The sequence below is a fragment of the Cucurbita moschata genome, unplaced genomic scaffold, assembly GCF_002738365.1.
Source record: "Cucurbita moschata cultivar Rifu unplaced genomic scaffold, Cmos_1.0 Cmo_Scf00004, whole genome shotgun sequence".
Taxonomy (NCBI): Eukaryota; Viridiplantae; Streptophyta; class Magnoliopsida; order Cucurbitales; family Cucurbitaceae; genus Cucurbita; species Cucurbita moschata.
The window spans coordinates 4,293,734-4,310,376 of NW_019268520.1; the positions used below are offsets into that span (position 1 = coordinate 4,293,734).

The following is a 16,643-nucleotide window of genomic DNA, read 5'->3' on the forward strand; positions in this document are numbered from 1 at the left end:
AAAAAAAAAAAAAAAAAAAAAAAAAAAAAAAAAAAAAAAAAAAAAATCAAAACAAAATGATTGGAGTGAGATAATATCTTCATACCTGTGTTCCAACTATACTCATTTTCGACCAGAATTTCTCCATTAATTTTGAAGGGACCATGTTCTACAAAAGCTCCTCCTCCCAGAGACGAACACCCCGGACCTATCGTTAGAAGAAACGTCATATTATTTCTAATCAAACTAGCACAATACGACTATCTCATGACAACAATTCGATATCGATTCAAATCGAGAGTTGAGAGTAAAGGTTACCTCCATTGAGCCACAGAACGAGAGGCTTAGAAGCGGGTTGCGAGCGAGCTTCAACAAAGTAATAAAAGAGAGCCCTCCCTTGCTTCTCATCAATGGTGACATACCCACCAAACTGCTTGAAACTGGGGTTAGCGCTCGGTTGGGTTGGCAAGCTTGTGATTTCATCTTCTAAGGGGACACCCACCACCCTTGAAGACAATGCCACATGAACTAGAACCATACCCACAAGCACTACACTCAGCTTCTCCTCCATTTTTCTCTATGCTAATCCATTCCTATCCCTCTCTCTTTATATATGCAAACAAAATACAAAAAGTGGGTCTTGCGAGATATTTACCAGTGGAGTAGGCATTGGTCTTGGGAACACAAAAAGCCAATCGACCAATCGAGCCTACTTTTGAATAGTCGTGACAGGGAATCCGTGATGTGTATGTAGTCAATTCCACTCTCGTTCATTTCTATATGTTACTGTTCTATTTACATTTTATACTGTTCTACGTATATCTTTGATCGGAGAAAGAAACGAGTGTCAGTGAGAACACTGGTGGCAGATATTGTTCTCTTTGGACTTTCCCTTTCGAGTTTTCCCTCGAAGCTTTAAACCGGATCTGTTAGGAGAAGGTTTTCACACCCACCCTCATAAAGGGTGTTTTGTTCTACTCCCCAACCAATGTGGGACATCAGAACTGGGCTGCTAAAGGGAGTGAATTATGAGATCCCACATCGATGGAAGAGAGGAATGAGTGCAAGCGAGGATGTTGGGTTTTGAAAGAGGGTAAATTGTGAGATCCCACGTCAGTTGGGGAGGAGAGCCTAACATTTTTTATAAGAGTTAGGAAACCTCTCTCTAACAGACACCTAGAGGAAAACTAATATCTCCAGTGAACTTGGGCTATTACATTTTTCCACCAACTTTTTTTTTTTTAACCTTTTGATCGATAATGGAATACTTTGATAGAATGAATTACGTTCAGATGGAATTGGTGTATTTCTTACGCTAATAGTTCCTATTATAACAAACTTTCATCTTCACATGTATACAACGTGTTTACATGTGCATGTATCTCGTACTATGAAACAAAACTTATTTTAAGATACTTATACGTGCTTACATAATCTTACGTACGTATTCGGGGACTCGGTCCTGAAATTTGGCACCGTTAACGTCGAGGAAGGTAGGAGACCATTACGTACGTATTCGGGGACTCGGTCGGTAGGGTGTGTGTTGTTGATGGATACGAGGGCCCTCCACCAAGAAAAGAAGAGAGTAAAGCCAAAAAGGTTTAAAGGGCATGACTTTGAGCGTTAAAGTGATGCAAGAATGATGACAAAGGAGGATTGAACGTAGTCCATGGAGTAGCCAGCTGTTTGAATATGACTCTTATGAATATGCATTATTATTTTCTGAATTTTTTTAATTTTTTAAACACTATTTTTACCTATTTATTATTTTATTTATTTTGTTGTCTATATATCTCAAAATTTAATATTAATAAGCTATTTTTATTTTTTAAATTTAAATAAAAATGCAATGTTTACAAAAGAGGACAAATACATTAATAAGAAAATGTAAAAATTAAAAGGGTAGAATGGTAAAAGAACCTTCTTTTAATGAAAAATAAAAAAAGTCGAAAAAGTTTTTTCGTGGAGATCGAGAGAGACAAGGATCATGTTCTCTATTCCGCTTTGTCTATTTTTTATTTTTTATTTTTTATTATTATGGAAAATTGTTGAAGATTATGCAGTAAAATTTAAATTTGTTTAAATATTGTACTATTTTAAAAAAAATAATTATAGTACTATTTTTTAAAAAATAATTATATTGAGAGTAAATCAGTTTGTTTAAATAGGGAATGGGAAAGGGACCAAAGAGAAATGGGATCGAGACGAAGATTGTATTCCCGGACTTCGCTCTCATCGAATTTCCACCCTGTCTCATCCTTGCTTTTTAACATGTAAATATAAATATATATGTATATTATAAATTTATAATAAATAATTTCTTTATATTTGTTTTGCCTTAAGTTACATCTTATAACTAGTTTTAATATTATAATTGTAATATTTAAAAATTACGTAAAATTTTCATTTATTTTAAAAATTATATTATATTATTAAAATTTAATTTTTTAAATATTAGGTTGATAGACATTATAATTTATTTTTATTTGTGAACATGATATTAGATTTTTTAAATAAAATTTATATGGTAAGAAATAAATTATGTATTAAAAATATTATTCGAAAAATTAAATTAAAAAAATAAAAAATATTTACTATAAAATGAAATTCAACCAAAATAAATGAAAATTTTAGCGAAAATGTAGAATGAAATAAACGTTAGCGCCACCTCGCCCTGCTCCATCTCTACCTAGAGTCGACTTGTTATCGGTTCGAGCCGACTCCTATTGGCTTGGGTTCAGCTCTCGCACCAATTCTCACCACCGTGGCTCACCATCGATCTCTCTCTCTCTCTCTCTCTGCGCAGGGTTTAGTCTCATTCACACTACCGTCGATTCTCTCTCCCAGCGTTGCCGTCGGTTGCTTTGACACGCGGCTGGTCTCTCGGATTCCCGCTTCCTCTAGGGACAGCACCGATATCCTCAGGTACAAGTTTTTCTGGGTTTTAAATTTCTTTTTAAGTTCGAGGAACTTGGAATTGTGATTTTCTTTGATTAGTGAGTGTGCAAACGGATGATTTGGATTTTTTGTGGTTTTTTCCCCTTAGATGTTAAGATAATGAGATGAAATTTCTGGTATTACCTTTTGTCTGAGCTTTCTATATCGTTTCATTGTTAAATATTGCAAGTGATTATTAAAACTGTGGGAACAAAACTTGATTAATCGTCTTCAAATTTATAGTGAGAAATGCCTAGGGGGATTTCTTTCTCATGTAATTTTCTTCTGTTCTAGTTAAAATGAAATAGGAGAAAGCAGAAATTTATCGAACCCAATCACTTAACTGGACTACGAGTGTGTAATTGTTTTTGGTTCGGCTCAGGTTTCATTTGAAAATGTCAGTGTGGCTCAATCTAGTTTAGTATGTAAGGGTTTGGTGAATCGGTCTGATATCCAAGTTCTTTGTTGCCCATTGGTATGATTTGTAACTGATTGGGAACTATTGCATTGGAGCTGCTAATGTATGAAGTTATTTGATTAATTATGAAATAAATTTATTTCCATTGTTTAAAAGTCTTTGAATTGAAAGTTGTACATGATGAAATAAGAACTTTTTAAGGATTTTGATCAAACTTGTTTTGAATTATCGAGTTGCAGATACTTTCCACGAGTATGCTTTGTTCTTCGTTAAATTTATCTTTATTGTTTCCTTTTTCTTTTGCAGCATATTCAAATGAAATTATGGTCGCGTGACAACTAACTATGCTACAAGAAATATAGTTATATGGCAAAATCTTTGTTTCATAATCTTCGCAGAGCTTCTCTGCTTTTCAGGTCTTCATCTCTGAACCAACCATTTTTCAGGTACTTTTCAGTCAAGGTTCCTCCATCTTCTTAATATTATCGATGTGTTGTACTTTTGAACAGCAGTTTTCATCTTCTTTTCCTTAGATTTTCCACTCTAGTGATAAATTTCTTTGTTGATCCATTGCTTTCAAAAAAATTTAACCTAGCCAACCGGGTTTGAGATTGGAAGAAAATGGCTTGTATTTGACTTTGAAAGACAGAAATAGTGTAGAATATATAACTTTTGATGAATTTTCTGGTTGAATTTTACTGTGTTTACATCATATATTCTGTTGCAGACCTGTTCTTGGGGTTCCTGACTCTACTTTCTCTCGTATAAAAAACTTTCCTCTGCTGAACATCTCAAAACCTTTGTTGGGATTTAGAAATTTAAGCTATGGTTCCGTGAATCTTGTCATATCCCAAGGGAAACCAAAGTTTGAAACACATGAAGTGGATCCTCCAAAAAAAGATAAGTGGAAGACTAAGAAAAAATTGAAGATGCAGCGAAAGAGAGAGAAGCAGAAAAGAAAAGCAGCAAATAAGAAAGACCCTCGTCAACTGCGTGTAAAGGGGAAGAAAAAGCAGAAATTTTCAAATGCAGAAGAGAGAATCAAGCACAAGCTTGAAAAGGTAAGTAAAAAAAGAATGGTTTCAGAATGTTATATGGGTCTATATTGTTAAAGTCCAGCTTATTTTATGGTATCACCAATGTTTTTGGCGAAGTTTGCTCATTTCAAAAGAAAAAGAATTACTTTATGAGCATTTCTCTTCATTCTGCTGCTGAACTGCAGCGAGATGGTTTTCAAATTAATGGATGTTGGAAATTTTTCATATGATTTCAGTTACAGTTATAGTGATTTTGCTGCAGGCCAGGATTAAAGAAGCATTACTGATTGAGAGATTGAAACGGTATGAAGTTCCTAGAGTTCAGGGTCCTGTGGTGGAACCACACAATCTGACTGCAGAGGAACGGTTTTATATGAAGAAAATGGGTCAAAAGAGGTCTAATTATGTACCTATTGGAAGAAGAGGAGTTTTTGGAGGTGTGATTTTAAACATGCACATGCATTGGAAGAAACACGAAACAGTTAAAGTTTTTTGCAAACCTTGTAAACCTGGCCAAGTGCATGAGTACGCACAGGAAATTGCAAGATTGAGTGGAGGAATCCCAATACAGATAATTGGTGATGATACTATCATCTTCTATCGAGGAAAGGAATATGTGCAACCAGAAGTTATGTCACCAATTGATACATTGTCTAAGAAACGGGTTAGTTTTTAAAATTTTCAGTTTTCATTAATGTATATGATGTCTTTTTCTTTTCTTTCTCTTTTTTATAATCGGAGTTCGTGGGCCAGTGCATCTTTATTTAAGACATAATAGTACGGGAGGATATCAGTAGGACTATTTGGCTTTTCGACCATAAAATATGTGCGTGGGAGTCGGCTGTGTAGTTAAGTAATGGTATTGAAGTTAGAGAAGTGTGAGTTTCTCCTAAGCATATACTTTTCGTTTTTGGATTGATGGAGTGTCAAATACATGGGAGGGAGAATTCAATCCTCTCCGGAGAGTGTAACGGCCCAAGCCCACTGCTAGCAGATATTGTCCTCTTTGAGTTTTCTCTTTTGGGCTTTTCCTCAAGGTTCTTAAGGCACGTCTGCTAGGGAGAGATTTCCACACCCTTATAAAGAAGCTTTCGTTCTCCTCTCCAACTGATGTGGGTCTCACAGGGAGTTTGTCAAGTTTTGACTCTTGTTGTGTGATTCCTATCAAGCTGTCAGTGTCGGTACCTAGAAAATAGTGCAGCTTTTCCATTTTCATGTTTAGATTAGCTTGATCAGAGAATAACGTGCTGACATTAGATTGTTGTACGAAAAGCTTTCATTTAACAGCAAATACCAAATGTTGCAAACTTGGTCTGTCTAATTAGATTTAATAGTTGTGTTATGGTATTGTTGGCCTTTTGTTATCCAATCTGTTTGCTGCATGTATGCTTAAAACCTCAATGTTCATGTTTATGTGGATTCTGTTTGTAGGAAATTGATTATTAATAAAACATACCAATGGCTTCCCTCCTTGCAGGCACTAGAAAAGTCCAAGTACGAGCAGTCCCTCGAGTCTGTTCGCCGATTCATTGCCATTGCTGAAAAGGAACTGGAGCTATATTACAGGCATGTTGCACTTTATGGTGACCCGAATGATAGGAATCCATTGTCCATCTTAGACCTTCCATCTGACAACTTGAAGAACTCACTGAAACATCAAGTCGATGAAATGGAAGACTCTCATTCTGCTGCTCTTTGCTTAGCATCTGATGTTATGAACAAGCGAAATCCTGAATTTTCGGATGACGAATCATTAGAGATTGGAGAAGAATTTGCAGATTCCTGCTTTTCTACAAGTGAATCAGAATTTGAAAGTGACATATTAGATGATTTTGAACATGGGAGGATCGAAGGAAGTTTTTCTCAGACAGGAGAGATGTCCTCAACCACAATGAACACTTGTTCAGCTTCCCAGAACAAATTTGAGTTTCATAACCAAGAACTACCAATACACATAAAAATGACATGAGACTGCAACCTGATTTTTTGTTCGACTTCAATGGATCTATGATCCAATGAAAACATGAGTTCATAGATGTATACCCAAACATTTTCAGAAATTATAGTAACTAACCGTTTCTAAGATGATATGAGCATGGGAAAATTTGACCTGTTTTTTCTAAAACTTTCAAGAACTTTCAATTTCATTAGATGTCTCATTTTGTTGTAAGGAATATAGAAAACCTCCTGGTTTTGATGAATCCTGAGCTATGAAATTGTTTTTAGTTCAAGTATTGAAGGGAGGAAGGGCATGTGATGGGTACTTTGGTAGCTATTAGGGATGTACATTCAACTCGACAATCCGGACCAACCCAACCCGAACTAGGTTCATTTTTTCTGAACCCAAAAATAGAGGGTTGGGTTGTGAAAAGTTTTGGGTTGGGTCAAACAAATCTCTCAACTCAACCTGGACCATGTACACCCCTAGTAGCTATCAAGTACTATGAACGTTACAATAAATGGAGGAGTCGATGATTTGAATCTCTAACTTCAACAAAGTAGTAACTATGGTCATAAAACTATGCATTCCGACGATTGTAGGTACTAAACCGATCTTCATCAAGATCAAAACTTACCGTACCAAATAATATACAAGGCAGAAAGAAAACAGCATTAACTAAAATGAAAATGAATTGGGACATTCTTAAAATTAGATGAAACTGTAAATTGTTGCTGTTTTTTTGTATTAAAGATGGGGGTATCCCATTCTGAAAATCCATCCAATCAGTAATCTTAAATCCAAAATCCAAGCTCTCTTTCTACAATATTCTAACACTATGGGCTGTAACTCTAAATCTGCAATGTACATCAGCCGCTTGGACAGTGATCGACCGGGAAGAACCCCATGAGAAATCATACACTCAAAATCTTCATGGCACGGCTAGATCAGTCCCCTCTTGCTATAAGTTCCCTCCTTTGCCAGACTGACGAATCCTAAATCCTACAACCGAGGCCTGTGTATAACGGAAATTATTTATGATGATGGTTAATATTCATGTGTCGGAGCTGGAAGATCATCGTCGAGGCTGGGCGGAGATAATGGCGGGGTAGCTGAGAGGTCAGAGTGATCGTCCAGAATTTCCAGGACCCTTCTGGCAGTTGCTTGAAAGTCCCCCCTATTAATAATACCAACCTTTCGAGAAGATATAACCCCGGATTCAATTGGTCTAGAAGAGTTACTAATCTTCACAGATGATAAGACTTGATCTTTGGCCGATTTATGATGAACAGCAGAAGAGATTACAGAACTGAAGATGCCAGAATTCCTCAATCCTTGAATAATGATCTGTGGACAGAATAAAAGACATTTGAGTTTATCTTGCACCGTGCATCTTTTACACAAAATGTTTGGTGATTACAAGTTGAATATGAAAGAACAGATGCAATTCAACTCACCATAGGTGCATAAATGCGAGTCAGAATACCCTTTCTTAAAAGTTTCAAGGTCAGTGCTTTATCAGTCCACACAACTCGTTCACGATACCTAAAACCGACAGGAAATTGTTAAAAGCCATGATTTATGTAAATCTGAAGTATAAGGTGAGAGAGTTCATAATGGACAGTAGGAACGAATGCTTGACATGATATCTCACAACTATTATCTATAGAATGGATTTGCCAGTGACCAATATTCAGAGAAGTATTGAAAAAAAACTTGGAAGTAAATTACCATCAGAAATGAGACGATGGAAACACCTGCAAACTAGACTATGTGTACTTGCTATTTGTGATTTTAGAAAGAAATATCCAATCCATTGACCATTGAGTGGAGGTTCTCTCATTAAAATCTAAAGTAGTCATGGGATGACCCATTCAGTTGAGATTTAATCCTCTCGCTGTGCAATCTCTGATAGCCTTGAGATTTAGATTACATTCAAACCAAATTACTCGTGAGGATTCTACATTTGCAAGACACGAGATTCATATCTGGAAACAACGAAATAGGAGATGGAAGTTATACTATTGAGCATAATAATTACCAGGCTAGCATTTCTTCCTCTGTTGCAGTAGAAGCAATTATGAATGCCTGTAAAGAATACGGTGTGGAGATGTCATTCGTCATCGGCAAGAATCCAATAGAGAAGAACAGTAATGATTTAATGAACAATTTAAATAATTATGTACACAAAAAGGGTGATGAAAATCAGGAATTCATGTTATATATCCTAGAGCAATAGGTACTCCCATTATTATGAAAATCAGGAAAATTTTAGTGATAAGCCCACATTTGTCTACTCAAAATACATGGGGAAAACAAGGTATAAAGTTTTTGTTCATAGAAAGAGAGTCGTTCCATCTACATAAAAAGATTGGACAATAAGTTAAAACTTATTGGATTAATATTTTTTGTAGATGAAAAACTCTCCGTCCTCTGAAGATTATATTGTGTATCCCAAAGCCCACACCCCAGCCAACCACAAAAAATGTCCTTTTACACAAAAGGTTGGAAGAAAGAAACGTTCCTCAAACACCTCCCCGGAACTCCGGGGGCTAAAAAAGATAAAGGTAGGCTAAACACCTTGAACACTTCCTCATGCAAAATCACAACTCGACATGATATGATTCAGGTTCTTCGATGCAAAGAATACAACAATTAGGTCCAACTACAAAAAAACCTCTAGCAAAGATTCGATTCAATGTGTCAACTCTTTCATCCAAAACTTGTCACACAAAGAACTTCACCTTTATGGGAATCTCCGCCTTCCAACTGAGGAGAAAATAAAACCACCCACCAAGGAAGGATTGGACAAGCATTGAAAAAAAGAGTTGTATGAAAAACCTTTGTGGTTAGGAGTTCAAAGGTGGGAATCACCTTTCCCTGACCAAAGGTCAACAAATGAAGAGCCGAGACATTTGACATTACCCTATAGGTCAACAAATGAAGGAAACCCAAGGAAGGAGAAGGCAACAAATCCATCTGACCAAAGATTGAAGCAACCAAGTGGTTCCTGAAGGAAGATAAATAATATGAATGAGGAACAAGAAGCAGAGGGGTTTATCCTCCAACCACATGTCGTCCCAAAATGTATTTATCTTGCTTGTCCCCAATGTCAATTATGAATAAACAGAGAAAAAAATATGAAATTCAAATGCCATTGCTTTCCACGGGTTTTTGGAAGTGTCTTTAACCCCTCATCGGTCCACTCAAAAGGATGAGACAAGGACTTGATCACAGTAACCCTGTGCCAATGGGTACCGACAGATATATTTAGCCAATAGGGTTGTTTCTTGTCCTAACATTCCTGATGCCTAAACCCCCAAGTCCAAAGACCTAGAGACCACTTACATGCACCAAGTGCGAACCCTTCCTCTCATCCAACCCCTAAGTTTCTCCATTTCCATCCAATTGAAGATGAGACTCCAATGAAAAAAAAAAAAAAAAAGTAAATAGGGATGCCACTCAAGTATATATATACACTCAGCATATCTGATGGGATTCACGACAGATCTTTTTCCAATTCTATTAAGCTTAAGGATGGCTTGTCAAGGCTAATTCTTCTCTCCCCATTGCGGGACTTCTTTGGTTTAAAACTAACTTGATCATAACTAAAAAATCATTCTGAATATATATACAAATCCTCCATCTATAATAGCATGTAAATACTAGTCTAGATTGTCTCTACATACCAAAGTTTCGAGACTTAAAAATAAACAACATAATGAGTTAGTGGAGCACAAGTAACAATTGCAATGGCTCAACTTAAATGAAAAGGCAGTAGGGGGGGACGCTGAGGGTAGTGGAACTCACAGCTCTATCAAAGTCTAACATAAAGCATCTTTTAACATCATCTTTTGTTGGTTTGCAGCCACATCGATCACGTCTTGAAGTCAAATCAGTAAATTTAGTGTATGTGTAATGTAGAACAGCAGCTTCTTCCAATTTTATCTCACTATCATTGTTAAATACATAAGCATTTAGCGAAAAAAGGGGAAAAATAAATAAAGATTTCTATGAATCCAAGTAATGGTTAGCTATACTGCTTAATAAAAGAATGATGACATAAAAGCAATTTAAGACAAATAAAAATGTGTGTACACATCAAAAAGATAAAATAATAACATATACTTGGGATTCTTCATGTAGTTGTGCCATCGATGTGCGCCATTTGGACGAAGATGGTCTTGAATCCGAGCAGCTGATTTTCCATTTCCATATGTCAAGAAATAGTTTGGATTGCCACGGAGTGCATCTTTGTAATTACCGAAGTATATATCTTTTGGGAGATGGTCATAATTCTTTTTAAACATCGATACCTGAACAAGCATAAAGGATTAACAATGAACTTGGCCAGGTTCAACTACAAATGGTTTAGCAATCCCAGCCTATGAATTTATGGTTCTACCCAGACTCTTCTCTGTTCCATAGAGATACAAACTAAAATATTCTATAACAGGCTAAACAAGAAAATGAAGATCTATTGAAGGCGAAGCACAGAAAAAAGTAACAAGATGCAAATGTCGTAATGAGACTAGGTCTGAATCCATGTGAATCCATTAATCACAAAGAGGAGCCTCTGCTTTGAAATTTTAGAGAGTGTGAGAGATTACTAACAGAAGAAATCGGTAGGGCATGATTGTGTCTTTTTTGTGTGTTTTTTCTGCAATTCACTTTCAAGTTTGATTTATTAGATAGATTTTTAATATCCACAAATGCTTGGACTACTTACATGCAAAAAGCCCATTCTCACTGGATAAAAGATCGATAGAATGTAGTAGGATCAGACAATTTGCCAAAAAGGAGTATCTCGAGTATTCTTACAATCACCTAGGTAGGTAGCCACCATGGTTTAAACTTATTCCCTTTAGAAAACTGTTTGAAAACACATTTCTTATAACTCCAATCACGACTACTAAAACAACTTTACAAAAACATTAACTTTATGTTTTTCTTAATATTAAGAAAGTAATTTTTAGAGAAAAGAAAAAAAAAAAAAAGTTTTCTATGAACAGTCACTTTAGAACTACAAAGAAACTTTTGCTAATAGTAAAACATAGCTTTATTTTCCGCGATTTATAAACCATCCAGGGAAACTCTATAACTTGAATTGTTCCCTGTATCAATATATATATATATTCTTTTTCCTTTCCAAAGAAATAGAAATCTAATAAATAAAACTGTCTTCAAACAGCCGCTTACAATTTAAAATCTCAGTACCAAGTAAGTACATAAGCTTACAGTTTTTTTTTCAATAACAACTGATAAGTAATTAACTAATAGAGAATTTCTGGCTCCACACTACGTTACAACAATAATTTATTAGTTAAGCACTCCCTGAATAGCTTTGAACAGAATATATGAAATATTTATACCTCGCTGAAAGGTTCCTTTACATCATCTCGCTCAACACTGCTCTCCTGAAACAAAATACAGCCAATATATCCTCCACATCAATGACCACTTAAAGTAAGGAGATAAAGTTCATGTAGTTTTCTTAGCACCAAAGCAAAGACATTGGATGAGACAATTATATGGAGTGATCTTGAAGAAAGCTTTATTGAGTTACTTGACTCACATGATTCGGGAAAATAACCATATCAACATTTGCAGGCACATCAGCAAGCAATTGTCTCAATGAGTACTCCCGTGTGCCCACAGGGTGCATTAGTTCATCAGTATCCAGATGGATGATCCAATCCATACCAGCATTCTGTTCAATAAAAAACTTAATTATCATTGAAAAAGTTCACATTGAAAAGCTGCATGGAAAATAAAAATACAATACCCTGGCCATGACAATAGCCATTTCCATGTTCAAAGACTGCTTCACGAACAACTCATGATTACATGGTTTGTAGAAGAAACTTGACAGCCATGTCTCGTTCCAAATCCGGCTAAAATTCAAACAAATAATATCAATAAAAAATGGTCAAAGATCATTTTTTCTGGAAAAAAAAAAGTGTTTTACAGAAGAGAATTCAGAAGCAGAAAAAATGGAGAAGAATCTCCATAGAGCCACACAACAAAGGCAATGGTGGGTTGTCTATTGTTTTCATTTATTTCTGCTTGTGCAGACACAACACAGGATATTTTGATGGGTGGTGATGTAGAGAGTATAATTTAGCTTCCTCAATCAGCTTGTGGAAAGATTAAAGTGGCTATCAGGATTTGAAAATAAAAGATAAAAAATTAAAATCAACCATTGAAGGGAATAAAAAGGGAAGGGAAAGGAAGGTTATTCATATCTGAAATTAAAAAAAAAAAAATTACTGACCTTCTTGCTTGCTGCTCTTCTAGCTCTTTCGTTCTGTATATAACACTTACTCCCTGAACACAAATAGGTTTTACTTGAAGACGACAACTCCAGAAGACAAAAGATAATTAATTAACATTGAGTTCACAGTGGAGGCACAGCACAGAACATGGCTCACCGGAATGGATTCTAAAACTTTGGATACGTTTGGGGAGGCAGCCTTCCCTTCCACAAAAAGGAAAAAGTTCGAAACTCCAATGACCTTGTGGAAAAAGATCCAGGGTAAAGTCTGCTCTAAACCAGCAGAAGTGCTTGTTGTGATGCATATCTGATAAGTAGAAGGTTTCAGAGCGAGAAGTTAAATACAGCAGTCTGTGTTCATCGGCAACGAAAACGAAAACGAGTAGATCTCTTTCCCTGAAGCTGTCAAACTAGCAAGGCAAAGGTACTATACAATCCTAATCAAAAAATGAGAAAACTCACATACAAGATCCATTTTCTCAGCACATCATCAGCGCCTCACGCTATAGTTAAACGAAACCAATAGATATATATAGCTTGCATTCGTCAGAATCAAATAGAACATCCATTCGAATAAAAAATGAGGGAATTGGACGGGATCCAACAAACATAAGACAATAAAAACCAATCCTACACCCGACGACAAAGAATTTGGCCACCATAACAAGATCATATAAATTGCCGCCAGAAAAATCCAAGGCATGAAAATAACTTATAGTAAAAGAACAAAGACTCACCTTGGGCTTCAGATCCGTGCCGTAGTCGAACTTCCAGTCTCGGTAGTAAGAAAAGGCAGGGGAATGGCTCCGACCAAGAAGATCAACACAATCGGAACGGGAAGAATGAGAGGGGATAGAAGGAGCAGTACTGGACATACCGGGGAACTGGTGCTGATCGGGGGACCAGCGGGTAACAGGGTCGTTGAGGCCGCCCCGCCATTGGAGGAGGAAAGCGAAGCAAGCAAGAGTCAAGGGGAGAAGAGTTAAGAGGAAAAGCAAGCGAGAAGAAAGAATGTGAGAGGAAGAAGGAGAAGTAGAAGAGGAATTGGGTCTCAGGGAATATTGACCCGCCATGTGTTGTTGCAGAAGGAGACTGTTTGGCGCATCGACACACACAGAGAGAGTAATAGAAATTTAGAGAGGGAGAAAGTCGAACGACCGGAGGAAGAAGGAACCGTTTTGTCGTTAGGTGTTAATGGCCGATTTCAATTTTTTTTTTTTTTATAATTTTTTTATTAAGCAATTACGAATTTAAAATGCTTCAAAAAATATTATTATTATTATTTTCCTCCTCTTTAATTTATTTTTATTATTATTATTTTATTTATCTATTTCTTCATATGGTAAATCTTCGAAAAAGAAAAAAACTAATTATTGCATGTTACACAAGAAGTAGCCGTTTTTGGAGTAATTTCTTCCCATCAATCAATAAAAAAATAATTTCTTTCGTCTCTAAATTTTAAAATATTATATTTTCATCCTTGAATTTTGAGTTTCAAAATTTATACTTTTACCTCGTAATAAATAAAAATTATTAAACTAATGTCGTATATTAATGCACTTTCTAATAGAAACTAGGTTTGTAATTATTATAGTAAAATTAATTAGATAATTAACGGGTTAAGTACAAAATACCCAAGTTTAAGAACCAAATGAAAACTGAACTCAAATCTACGTTTTGAAATTTCGAGTAAAAGTATATCATTTTGAAACATATTGGCCTAACCAAACTAGACTTAGAACCTAGATACCGAAAGAAAATTTGTTTTCCAAAATTTAAATTAATAATGAAAAAATATATATTTATAACAATTTAAATAAATAAAAAAAAAAAAAGAAAAAACGGGAGAAAGTTTCGCCTTCATTTATTATGTTTCCATTCATGGTTGATATGTTTGTCTAATGGGAGGGTGGCCAAGTGTAATGCATGCCCATTCAGCCATGATTCCCACAAGGGAAGGTACAAGAAAGAGAAACTTAATATTATTCTGTCAACGAGTCTTGTTCATTCTTCTGGTCTATTTCTAAGGTTTTTAAGGCATTTAGTTTGTATTCTTGCGGTTCATTAAGCATGTTTTTCTGATCTCTTGACGTGTTTATGAGCTGTTTCTTGGTGGTTTTCTTGTACTATATCTTTGTTTAGCCAACCATTTCTCCTGCATTTCACTTCCAATTTTGGAAAAAAGTTGACCCTATTGGGAATTGAGTGTCAGAAACGTAAGGATAAATACTCACCTAATGCACATTACCTACTGTTTCGAGATGAGTGTCTTAGGCGACTTCCTTTGACATGGGTTTTGTAAGTACAGTGTTGGCTTGCCAAGGGTTGGATCATACACTCGCTATCCGGTATAGAGTCTGTAAATGATATGTCATGGACATAGGAGGGTCTAATACCTCGATAGAATCCAGATGGATTGATGTTTGACGGTGGTTTAATGGAAGTTAAAGCTTCCGGTATAGGAATTCTTGTGTGGTTTCTATGATAGGTACGTTTTTGCTCAAATAGTTCACGAATCCCCTAATCCAAGCCTTGCTACCTCATTAGTAGAATAATTTTTATATTGTTACCAAACTTAGCATTTTTCAAACAAACCTATTTTCTCATGTAGACATAAAAAAAGGGTTCTAGGAAGATTACCATCACAGACTCTTGAACAAATGAAGACTAAATTACCAGAATTTGAAAGAAAAGGAAGTTTTGTTCTTCCAAGAAAAATCTAGCACCAGGAAATGGAGTACCAAAGATACTGGCAGAAAATAACATAAATTTACCACAATTAATTTATTGAGGTATGAACTGAATGAAAAATGATGAAATGTGAGATGAAAACCAACAAAAAGTGACCCAACAGATAGGCGATCCTAGGAAGTTTGAAATATCACATCCCTAACAATGGGGAGAAGATCAGAAGAGTTGATCTAACATCACCTTTTTATTAACTTGAGCACATCTCCTACCAGATGAAGGGATCCAGTGACAAGAACCTGAATTCATCACAAAATTTGCTCAAGTAAACAACTACATTTTGATTTCTTTTTCCTTTTTTTAATTTTTTAGAACAGCACTCATAATGAACTGCATGAAATACAATTCTGAAGAACTCAACTAAGCTCAAAGTAAAAGCTGATCATGGAGAAAGGGGCAGAAATAAGATCAAATGAATGACTTAGATATCTATCACCCTATGACTATCCCCAACTTAAGAACAAACTAATTAACAGAGTTAAAAGGTCAAAAGAAGATATCACGGAACTGAAATTTCACAGCCATTCACAGAGTGAGATTTAAATATCTCATACCTGTAGTCTAATGGATGGGGATTCTCTGACGCAATCTCTCAGCCAATTTATCGCCAATGGCAATGAAGGCATCACTGCGCTGCCACTGAATTTGTTATCCGAAAGACTTGAGTGAAAGTCCTCATACAGAGGAGGCAAACCTCGCTCGTGGTCGAGCTTAAGATCCTTTTCAGATATAGAATCTGGTTCTGCAGAAGCAGATGAGATGAAAACCATGTTCGATCAAGATTCAAATAAAACAATTAAACCATAAATCATTAGTTGAATCATATATTAAACCACCATTTAGAAAAGGAAAGCCTCCATGAATTTAGCATTAAACTATCAATAGCCTTATAATGCTGTTCATCCATGAAAAGTGTCCAACGAACTGCTATTGTGGAATCATTTGAGTAACAGAACCATTGCTTTGCTGCATGATCAGATATAAGTATAGTTCTAGGGAACTAAGTATAATTATCTTGCCTGTGAGTTGCAACTTTTTTATAGCAATACAAAAACTTCAAAGAGGGTTATCATGCACAGCCAACCATTACTTTGCTGCATCATCACATTCGGTCTGCGAGCTTTTAAAAGTTGCTAGGTGTTTGTTTGGCTCAAAATAGATTGTTGTTATATAATGGAGGAGGTTCCTTTGCATCTATCACTTTGAGATAAGGGTTAAATCTTGTGGAAAGCAGGGTTCTTCTTTTTTCCTTTATCTTTTTTTTTTTTTTTTTTTTTTTTTTTTTTTTTTTTTTTTTTTTTTTTTTTTTTT

The 16,643-nt window shown here is 35.6% G+C and overlaps 4 protein-coding genes across 7 annotated transcripts in view; 1 reads left to right on the forward strand and 3 right to left on the reverse strand.

Moving 5' to 3' along the window:
• The window catches only part of LOC111441329 (serine carboxypeptidase-like 45), a 4,987-nt gene extending 4,407 nt beyond the window's left edge, over positions 1-580 (reverse strand). The window contains exons 1-2 of the mRNA XM_023078271.1: positions 298-580; positions 86-187 (exon numbers count right to left, since the gene is read on the reverse strand). Coding sequence (XP_022934039.1) covers positions 86-187; positions 298-550 — 355 coding nt within the window. The 5' untranslated portion in view covers positions 551-580. The remainder of the gene's footprint in view (positions 1-85; positions 188-297) is intronic.
• Positions 581-2,634: 2,054 nt separating this feature from the next.
• On the forward strand, positions 2,635-6,459 carry LOC111442450 (uncharacterized CRM domain-containing protein At3g25440, chloroplastic). The gene is made up of 5 exons (XM_023079891.1): positions 2,635-2,904; positions 3,641-3,780; positions 4,062-4,395; positions 4,634-5,035; positions 5,849-6,459. The coding sequence occupies exons 2-5, from the start codon at positions 3,701-3,703 to the stop codon at positions 6,338-6,340; spliced, it is 1,308 nt and encodes a 435-aa protein (XP_022935659.1). The 5' UTR covers positions 2,635-2,904; positions 3,641-3,700; the 3' UTR covers positions 6,341-6,459.
• A 562-nt stretch (positions 6,460-7,021) lies between these two features.
• On the reverse strand, positions 7,022-13,767 carry LOC111442282 (glycosyltransferase-like At2g41451). The gene is made up of 11 exons (XM_023079614.1): positions 13,322-13,767; positions 12,742-12,891; positions 12,585-12,637; positions 12,096-12,204; positions 11,886-12,020; positions 11,683-11,727; positions 10,439-10,626; positions 10,121-10,262; positions 8,352-8,398; positions 7,768-7,855; positions 7,022-7,657 (listed from the first exon to the last, which is right to left on the reverse strand). The coding sequence occupies exons 1-11, from the start codon at positions 13,655-13,657 to the stop codon at positions 7,358-7,360; spliced, it is 1,593 nt and encodes a 530-aa protein (XP_022935382.1). The 5' UTR covers positions 13,658-13,767; the 3' UTR covers positions 7,022-7,357.
• A 1,538-nt stretch (positions 13,768-15,305) lies between these two features.
• LOC111441573 (folylpolyglutamate synthase) overlaps positions 15,306-16,643 on the reverse strand; it is a 14,416-nt gene continuing 13,078 nt past the window's right edge. For 3 of the 4 annotated variants that reach the window (XM_023078614.1, XM_023078615.1, XM_023078616.1), the window contains 2 exons: positions 15,887-16,074; positions 15,306-15,571 (listed from right to left, as the gene is read on the reverse strand). In XM_023078614.1, coding sequence (XP_022934382.1) covers positions 15,512-15,571; positions 15,887-16,074 — 248 coding nt within the window. In that variant the 3' untranslated portion in view covers positions 15,306-15,511. The other variant, XM_023078617.1, reaches the window with a different exon arrangement.

Coding starts and splice junctions, on each gene's coding strand:
- LOC111442450 (XM_023079891.1), top strand. CDS start 3,701: ATGGCAAAATCTTTGTTTCATAATCTTCGCAGAGCTTCTCTGCTTTTC. Junction 3,781..4,061: donor CTGAACCAACCATTTTTCAG/GTACTTTTCAGT, acceptor ATTCTGTTGCAG/ACCTGTTCTTGGGGTTCCTG. Junction 4,396..4,633: donor TCAAGCACAAGCTTGAAAAG/GTAAGTAAAAAA, acceptor ATTTTGCTGCAG/GCCAGGATTAAAGAAGCATT.
- LOC111442282 (XM_023079614.1), bottom strand. CDS start 13,657: ATGGCGGGTCAATATTCCCTGAGACCCAATTCCTCTTCTACTTCTCCT. Junction 10,627..11,682: donor TAAAGGAACCTTTCAGCGAG/GTATAAATATTT, acceptor ATGCTTGTTCAG/GTATCGATGTTTAAAAAGAA. Junction 10,263..10,438: donor AACTACATGAAGAATCCCAA/GTATATGTTATT, acceptor TAACAATGATAG/TGAGATAAAATTGGAAGAAG.